The sequence below is a fragment of the Eschrichtius robustus genome, chromosome 11 (genome assembly GCF_028021215.1).
Source record: "Eschrichtius robustus isolate mEscRob2 chromosome 11, mEscRob2.pri, whole genome shotgun sequence".
Lineage (NCBI taxonomy): Eukaryota > Metazoa > Chordata > Mammalia > Artiodactyla > Eschrichtiidae > Eschrichtius > Eschrichtius robustus.
In genome coordinates, this window is record NC_090834.1 from 2,235,868 (window position 1) to 2,245,261 (window position 9,394).

Below are 9,394 nucleotides of genomic sequence, written 5' to 3' on the forward strand. Positions count from 1 at the left end.
CTTCTCCAAAGTGGACTTTATTTTGCTCATTTGTTTGTTTGCCTCTTTCTTTATTTACTTGTCTTACTGCTGCTGGGTCTCACACGTGGCCATACCATAAAATCTTCCCTCCGGCCCAGAGTACACGCACTGATTGATTGACCTTCGTGACATTTACCGTTTCTGGAATTTATCTCTTGATCATTTCTGTCTCTTTATCTCTTCTTTCTGTGTGCTGAGGACTAACTTATTTTGGTCTGCATACGTCCTCAAGGTATTTAGTTGTCATGGTTGTCATTCACAGTTGGTTCTGTGGCTTTGTGTCGTCATGTGAGCTTTTCAAAGACGCTCAACTTCGGGAAAGAAGGAAGCAATACGTTTTTAGTGTTGAGGAAGGGAAAAGGAGCGGCTGGAATGTGAGGGGAAAGGGCATCGTTACATGTTCTCACTTTTAGTTTATCCCTGAAAAATATTTAATTTAAGGCTGAGGTTTGTAAGAGCTATTCTATTAGACTGAGTCACTGTTAACCATAAATAAAGATTTCTTGAATGCGGTGCTTGCCCACAGAAAGAGTTGGGCTTCTACATGCACTTCCTCAGAATAACTGGCCTTCCTTGGGCAGCCTTTACCTGTGGCTGGAGCCAACTCAGGTCTTGTCAGGAGAGACCAGTCACTTGCTAAGCCAGAGTCACGTTTGCTTTCGGTGGGTGTTTGGCAAGTATCTTTAAGAATTCAGTATACACAGGGTCTCTTTATTTAAAGCAGGAGCCCCACGAAAGATACTATTTTAGAGACGAGCAGTTGTGGTCCTGGTTCTCATTCACCCAATTGTTACTCATCCTTTACTTATACTCAGTGATTTTACGTTATCATCTTCACTCATCCTCAGAGCAACCCTGCAGGTATAGAGAAAACCACCTCCCCACATATTTTATACATTAAAAAAAAAAACTGTTTGAGAGCAGTTAACCATCTCACCTGAAGTCATCCTGCAAGTGACTAGCAGAGCCAGAATTCACATTCAGTTCTCCCTGATTCCTGAATTCAATCCTCTTAGACAGGCGGGGTGCTCCTGAGATGGAAGGGAGGTTGGATTATTTCATTCCAAAGGACTTTCTTCTCAGAATCTGTGAGGGCTTAAAACATACTTGCGTTTCTTTATTGATTTAGACTAGGACAGAGGAACTCTAGGTCCTAATGGAGGATAGGGGGACTTCCCTGGTGGTCTAGTGGTTAAGACTCCGAGCTTCCACTTCAGGGGGCGCGGGTTCGATCCCTGGTCGGGGAACTAAGATCCTGCATGCAGCGTAGCGTGGCCAAAAAAAAAAAAAAAAAAGCTAATGGAAGATAGGGTGTGTGCAGGCAGAGGCTGTGCCTGTCTTCCTCTTTGGAACAGAGCCTGGCACATGACAGCACCAGCACGCATTTCTTGAGTGGACGGCATGGCTTCCGAGGCCAGCGTGAGGTCTGCTTCCCTCGCAGACTGGTCCTTTGCCCTTGGACTTGCCATAGAGCGTGGCTTTGGACTCTCTCATTGCCCTGCCCAGTGCCCCACACCCTCCTCCTAGGCCCTAATGGCCGGTGGCCTCTCTCACCCATCTCACCTCCTCATTCTCACCTACCAAAACCCAGCTCAGGATCAACGTATTTGGAAAAGGTCGAAATAAGCCAATATTAGCCTCAACTAACAAGTGGAAGGTAGGGGGTATGGACCCACCAGAGCAGCCCTTCCCACGGTCACGTGACTACTTCCTACCACGATCACACGACTACTTCCTACCACGATCACATGACTACTTCCTACCAGACACTGTCCTAATCCCTCCAGTCCTTTATCCTGAAAACTCCACATTATTACCCCTATTTTCAAGGAGAAAACTGCAAGTGCTTTGTCTGAGATCACGTAGCTGGCAAGCCACAGACTCAGGATTTAAGCCCAAATTGGTCTGAAGCCAAAGTCCCATGCGTTGGTTGCACTTTTACAGTGGCCAGAGACTTTAACCCCAAAGGGTTTAGGGCTGCAAAGACAAAGCAGCGAGGCCAAGGCAGGGCAGATGCATAGAAGTAATCATGGGACCACACCAGTTCGCTGGACAGCAGCAATCCACTGCTTCTTCTGTATTAAAGCACAAAGAAGCGTTTGCATAATCAGGTGAGTGGCCTTAGCATACAGAAAGCCTATGGGAGCGACCCAACCCAGATTCTTTTTTTCCCCTCATTTCCAGTAGGATCAGGGTTACCTTGAAGATGCCATTAAAGAATCAGTTCGTCGCTGATGGCCTTTGTCTTTCATTCCTCCAACCTAGAGTATGGTACACGGACGTGAGCCGCTCTCTCCCGGCTTGGAACAAAGCCCGAGAGCCTTCCTGTAGGCCCCTCACTTCCTGCAGGCCCTACTGCCAAATCTCAAATGTGTCCAGGATCCATAGGAGGAAAGCAAGGCTAGTTTAATCTCTGTCCTAGTAGATTAGGTAAACTCTTCGGTCAGAATAGCTCAGCCCTTTCTCATACACTGATTGGCCAAAGGCACTCTGACAATAAATTGCCATGTCATCTGATGCTTAAATCAGGGCTTATAATACCTGCTAAGGAATAAAATTTCCTGAAAACGCGTAGAAAATGAGGCTACAGAAAAGGAAACTTTAGGGTCTAGGAATGTTTGGTGCCCTCTTCCTGTCTCAGGAGATGGCATGCTGAGGTGCGGAAAGCAGGAGTGGTGATGGTTTTGTACCACTGGAAAAGGCCACCTGGCTGTTCCCCAGCTGTGCCTTCTGGGACCTGATGCAGAGTTTCCAGCCATTCAGTAACTCAGGATACTAAAGGAGAAGAGCTCAGAGGTCACGCATCCCAGCCTCCTCTCACTGCAGGTGGGAGAGCCAAGGCCAGAGAGGAGCTGGCACTCAGCTGTGAAGCAGCAGAGTCACGTGGAGAAATTGGGTCTCCAGATCCCCAGGCCATCATTCCATGACGCTGTGGCCTCTGAAAAACATGCACAAAGGATTGTTTTCCACAGAGGGGAAGTAGAGTTGTGATAATCAAGGGCACCAACCCTGTAGACAGAGTGACTCAGTTCTAATCCAGCTCTGGGTGTATTGTCTTATGTAGCCACAGGCAGGGTACTTACCTGCTCTGCTCCTCAATTCCCCATCTATAAGATAGGAATGCCACAGGGGTTCATAAAGATAAAACGGATTAGTAGATGTTCAGCATTTAGAGTCATGTTTGCCACACAGAAAGCACCATATAAGTATGCCTTATCTCATCCCCCCACGTGGGCTGAGCAGGCCCCATGCCCACCGAGGCCCCCTCAGAGTTCCACTCCTTGGAGAACTCAGCTGAAGCGAGCTGAGGCTGTAACACCCCTGCCTAAGCAGCATGAACATCTTACTGCCACTGCTACCTGCCATCTTGATGATTCTTCCCCTTCTTTCCCTGCAGCTCGCACTGCTTTGTCTTCCTAATACTCCTCCTCTCCTGTTTGTTTTAGCTACGTTCAACCTTGTGCTGGTAGCATGACATCCCCAGAAATGCTAAGCCCACTGGTAGAACTTGGAATAAAGTGATTCCTAAGCTAAAGGCCTCTGTCTGTCTAGAATGGAGCCCATTCAATTGTTTCTTAAGTTGATATCAATATAATGAATTAGACAAAGACACACACACATGCATATATATACATAGATACATAACTAGTGAATATATATCATATATACAATATATACTTTATATTTTAAATATTCTTTACAAAAACATATGGGTCTTACACATCTGTGTTGCCCATTTCCTTTTAAACTCATTTAAAAATCTACATCACTCATCTTTTGCAGAAGACAATATAGAGAATTACCTTGAGCTTCAAACTGGGCCTTTTCCAACTCAGCGCATTCTGTAGGCCAGTACAGTTCCTAGGATATATGCCTGGACTGATGGGGCCCCAGAGTCAGGCTACTTTCTATGAATATTTATGAAGCTGTCGTGGGGACCATAGCAATGGGCTAAGGACTGGGCTCTGCCCTTATCTGCAAATGCTCTATAACAAAAGTACAGAAAACTATGAGCAAGACTCTCAAGCTATCGAGGAAATATGAATTTGTAGTAAATAGGAGAATTGTACTGTAAATCAGAGGAAGAAAAGGAATCCTGCTGCCATCCCTGGGGTGGGAACACTTGGATGCCAGCTGCTGGAGTGAGAGAACCATCCGTCCCCAGGCTGACGGACGGCATCACTGCCCGCCCAGCAAGGCCTGGATCCGCGCCATTGCACTGACCAGCAAGCCACGTGACCTGGCTCCCGTCTGAGGAGACCCTGCACCACTGAGGCTTTTTTCAGTAGTAAGGTTACTTCCAACAAGCCAATTTACTAGTAAAGGAGGCGGTGAAGCCCTGCGTTTCTTGCCTGTCACTCCGTCCCTTTGTCACTGGCCCTACAGGGTTGCTTCTGATCCCTTGACTAACACTTAGTTTTGCTTTCCCCGGAATACTCTCTGCTCCCTGCTCGCTGGCTACTCTGGTCTTGCTTATGACCCTAAATTCTGATGCTGGTAAATAAAGGTGACGGAGGAGTACAGGGGCAGAGCTGGACACTCAGCCTTCCACCCTGGGCCCTCGGAACAGGCAAGGCGATACCAGTGCACGTGGTTTGTCTTCTCAAGGATGCAGATGAAGGGAAGGGGATCGCACCTGTGATTCTGTGGTCTTATTTCACAGCAGAATGTGAGGGTTTCACGAGGGGTGTGTAAAAGGGCCAGAGAGAGGGAAGAAGAAAGAAAGAGGTTGAGGGAGAGCCCTGCCAGGCAGGGGCGTAAGGTGGCTGTTGGGTCTGAGGACGGGGGTCCTCTTTGTCACCTCTGGAGACGCATCGCTGAGTGCTGGGACAAACCCGACCATAGTCGTCTTTAAAACTCTGGGTGTTATGTATTCATTCTTCCTTAGCGGCTTTGGGAGACGCCGCCCCAATATCCCAGTCACACCAGATGAAAAGTCAGCCACATCAACACCTAGACTCCTGTGTTTCACAAAATCTTCTCTTCCTCTCCTTCCTCCTCCCACCTCTTCCCTCCACTCTGACCCTCATCCCTCTCCTTCCCCTCCCACCCCTGTGTGTCCTGGACACGGTTTCCAAGGAGAGAACACAGGTAGAGGCGCTGCTTACAAAGGTCCTGCCCTAACCTGTCAGCCTGCACGTCTAACCATTCCCTCCCTCTACTTCTTTTAGTTTTTAAACCCCAGTCTTTGAGAGCAGGCTGTAGGGTCAGGCACCCCAGCGATAAGCCCCTTTGAGTTTCTCCCAATGGGCACTTTTCCACTTACGCAGACTTGGAAGGGTCACTGGTGGGTGGGAGCTGCTCACAGAGACGCATGTCTATGCGGTGCTTGTCAGGGGATGAGGATGGTGCCCTCTGGGTGTGCGCTAATGGGTCTGTCTCTCTTTCTCCCACACAGGGCCTGGAGCTGTCATTGATGGTGTAAACTCGGCCTCTAGAGCACTGGCTTGCCTCTGGCTATCAGGGACCCTCTTTGCCCACTTCTTCATCAAGTTTTGATAAGAAACCATAGGTCTTCTGAGCAACGCCTGCTTCTCCATATCACAGACTTTACCTACACTGCGGAGAGCAAACCAGTTTGGGCTTCTTTTTGTTTGTTTCTGTTCTTCTTCTTGATCTGATTTTTTTCTTTGTTTGGTTGGTCTGTTTATTTGATTTTTCTATCCAGTTTGAATGAGTGGGGTTGGGGGGGAGGGGTGCGCAGGATTCTACCACGTGTAGGATAATCATTCATTGGTGTGTCCAAAAATGGAATCTGTTCCTCTGCCTTGGCCCTTCCCTTTCCTCTGCCTTCCTGACACCGTCACCACCAACCCTACCCCCCCCCCCACCCCCAGTAAACCATAAGCTCCATCTGGGCAGAAAATGTGCCTCGTGATAAACACCCTGACGACACAACTTCACTTATAATGTAGTGCACAGCAAGAATTATATCCAAGTGTCCTATTATCTGCGTCTTTTAAGCTTTGGACCATTTTCCTGACTATAATGTACATATCACTCCTTCCATGCTTATTATTGTCTAATTACATGAGGGTTCACATCCTTTCTTTCTGGGAAGTTCTCTCTCTCTATATATATGAAACATTGCCATCTTTTTAGCCATTCTGCCCTATCTGCTTTCTCTACCAGCTATAGGGATTCGAAGTTTAGGGATACGCACACAACCCAGAACTAAACATTTAGAAGTCATGTGACCGAATAAAGGGGGAAGCATTTTGAGGATGGTACTTCTCTCAAAAAAATGCCGTCCAGTTCATAAACAGTGATCCGTAGATGATGGCTGATTATTTAGGTTTTATCAAGCTCTCCATGAAAGTAATCATACGGTTTTCCATCTACTCAACTGTCTGATTGATCGTTCCATCCAGTTATCTACCCACCCATCTTCTTCTCTAGCAATCTATTTACTTTATTTATCCATCTATCAATGTAATTATCTAACACGTCTTTCTTTCTATTTCTTTCCCCACTCTTCACTATCAATCCATCCCCACATTAATCTCTAACCATATTGTGTCTATTCCACTGGATTCATGTCTCCTCTACCTTCTGCAGATACTGGCATCTTCAAAATGACCTATCAGCTTCTCATGCGAAAGCCAATGATCTCACAGGCTAACAACATAGAAAAGCAATATGTCATGGACTGTCTGGAATGTGCTAGCCCATCTACCCAAAGTAGATACTGGTAAGAGATGGGCAAAAGTAGCAATCGAATGATCGGTCACTCACTCTTCCCAGCAGAGACTGTGTATTGAGAAACACCTTCTTGGGAAGCAGATCAGCCTTGGCAAAGCCTTGATGAGTATCGTGTTTTTTCTTTCTTACCGGAAGGACAAGGTGCCAAAGTTCATGTTTCTCTCAGCCTTTCAAGAAAGTGCATGCCAGGAAACTATGGGACTGTGCTTAACAGCAAGAAGGTGAGAGAAAAAACACACCTCTGTCTCTGCAGTGTGAAGAGAGCCGTCCATCTGAGTGGGATGACTTCTGCTATTGTCTCCTCTCTCCTCCAGTTTTGGTTTCATCTGTTTGAAAACTATCCAGTAAAAAGCTGATGAAAGCCAATTACATGGCGGGTGTGTTGACAACTCTGGTATATGTTTCAGGAAGCTCTTCTGAGCTGAGGGCACTTGAGCAACTGACAATTTCCAGGCACTTGATTAACACAACACTGCAAACAGAAGGGGAAAGTGACACACAATTTCCTCGGATACAGGCTGCTTCTCCAGGAGCTTTGGAGAAGAATGCCCTCAGCTCTCCATGTTCAGAACAGATCTTTCCAGAACACAAAGAAGGGCTGACCTGATCTTTCTGTATTGTCTCCTGGGACAAGAAGGACTCAGCCAGCAAGTGTGCCAGGGTTGCAAGACGATGGCATTGGAAGCCTGCAGGGCTGTGCCCTTGTCCTGTGCTGCAGGGAGTGACCTGCTGAGGATGAGAAGGTGCGTCAACCGTGACTGTCTCCCAGACCTGCTGGAGACCCGCTGGAAAACTCTTGCAGCTCCACAGTCTAAAACATGAGAAATACCAGCTCCATAGAGTTCCGTTCCTTCGATGCTTAATTGATCTTCTTCCTCTGAAATGTGGCCTCTTTGTTTTTGTCCGTTATGGAACATGAACATGCCGTACGCAGTGGAGAAACACACACACACACACACACGTAGGCTGTCTTGGCGTACAAAAAGCTAGGCGCTTCCTTAAAAGAGAGCTGGCATGAATGAAATTAATATTACACTTTCCAGCTGTAAACAGACATCTGCATTTCCCAGGGAGTTGCCAGGAGCCAGATTGGGGGAACGTAAATGACGTGCCAAAAGCAGTGTGTGGATCTCAAGTACCAGGGACAGTCGAGAACAGGCATGGAGTCAGAATTAAAGGTCGGACGTCAGTGTTTCAGGCCTGTCACCACACGGGGCTCCGGGAGCCAGGCTGGTGTCAGACACTGAAGGAGTGTTTAATGTGTCATTTGAATGTTCTGCTGATAATACTCTTGTTCCTTTGGAGTAAAATAAGTGTGGAGGCTGTGGAGACGGTACCGTCTTGGAGAACGCGGTGCTTGAAATGGACAAGCTGGGCATATTCCTCACTCCAGGACTTGATCTAGAGGAAGGCGCCCGTCCTCCTTCGGCCAGGAGGAGCCAGAACCTTCCAAGCACAATGAGCCCGGGTCTCAGACTCACTGTGGAACTCCGTGCAGCCTCTTCCACTGGATACGGGGAAGCATGTGTGGTAGTTACAGGTTCCAGCCCTGTTTCAGAGGGAAAGACTCCTACCGTTAATCCTCACCTGTCTGGGATAAAGAAAACCAAGGAAACAAGACCCAAGAAATGGGGCAGTGGGAAAGAAAGCCCTTCTGCACAACAGACGTACTCCAGCTTCTGGGTTGTTTGGGTTCCTTTGGTGGGGATGGCTCCATAGGACAGGAGCTGTTACCCAGCATCTTGAAGCATATAGAGCAGCAAACGCTTACTAACGACACTACCCACACTCACTTTACATGTGGCAGGCGGATGGATAAGGCCTGCTGGAGAGATTTTTTTTCGAGGTGCCAGTGATGGGGGCGGGGGTCAGGGCAGAGGAGGAAAAAATGAATTATCGAGTCTCTGAGGACATGTGGCTCTTCTTCACAGGTTTTGCACGTGGGAAGGAAACCGAATAAGGCTCATCAGGAAATCAGGGGAGAGGAACTCAGCTATGTAGGTACTCTGAAACCCTACCCCTTCCAAGACCAAGTTAATATGTATTCCCACCAAAGTAATTCCAATGCCAGTGCTAGTGTTAAGGCCCTGGCCAAGCTTGTTTTTCAGTAGTTTCATGTCAAGTGCCTGATACAGTCTTCTGCAAGTTGAAGAAAATGCGTTTAGTTTTTCTCATTCTTGTTTTAACTGGGGGAGGGAGGCCATACAGGCGAGTGGTGGTCAAAACGTGCACCTGTTTCCTACAGAGAGATGACGTGTGGCTGTTGTGTTATAGTTGTATTCAACTAAACGGAAGGGAAGTTCAGGCTTTGTATCACAAAGAGGCCTGGGGCTCTTTCCTCTGAAAGCCACGCCTCACGCTAGACAATTCGTTTCACACGTTGGTCAGTTAGTTAGTTCTCAAAACCTGGGTGGGAAGTGTCCTCTGGGACTCGGGACAAGTCCACAGCCAAGGATGAGTTCAAGGATGTGTCTCTGCATCAATGCAGCCACTTGCTTTCCACATGGAGGAGTTGGTGATCTCTACTTACGCTGCGAAAAGTCACGTGAGCAGAGTAGAGAACCTTAAAGTGGGCGGTCCGTCTCCAGGAGAGCTTTTCCACCGCAGTGCATCTGGCGTGGCTGTAGATTGGTGGGTACTTCCAGTGCCAAGGGAAGGTTTTCTCCTCTGT

General features: G+C 47.6%; 1 protein-coding gene across 3 annotated transcripts in view; it reads left to right on the plus strand.

Moving 5' to 3' along the window:
- OPCML (opioid binding protein/cell adhesion molecule like) overlaps positions 1-5,520 on the plus strand; it is a 493,523-nt gene extending 488,003 nt beyond the window's left edge. For all 3 annotated transcript variants that reach the window (XM_068554748.1, XM_068554749.1, XM_068554747.1), the window contains one exon: positions 5,420-5,520. In XM_068554748.1, the coding sequence (XP_068410849.1) occupies positions 5,420-5,520 (101 nt within the window). The remainder of the gene's footprint in view (positions 1-5,419) is intronic.
- The last annotated feature ends 3,874 nt before the right edge of the window (positions 5,521-9,394 follow it).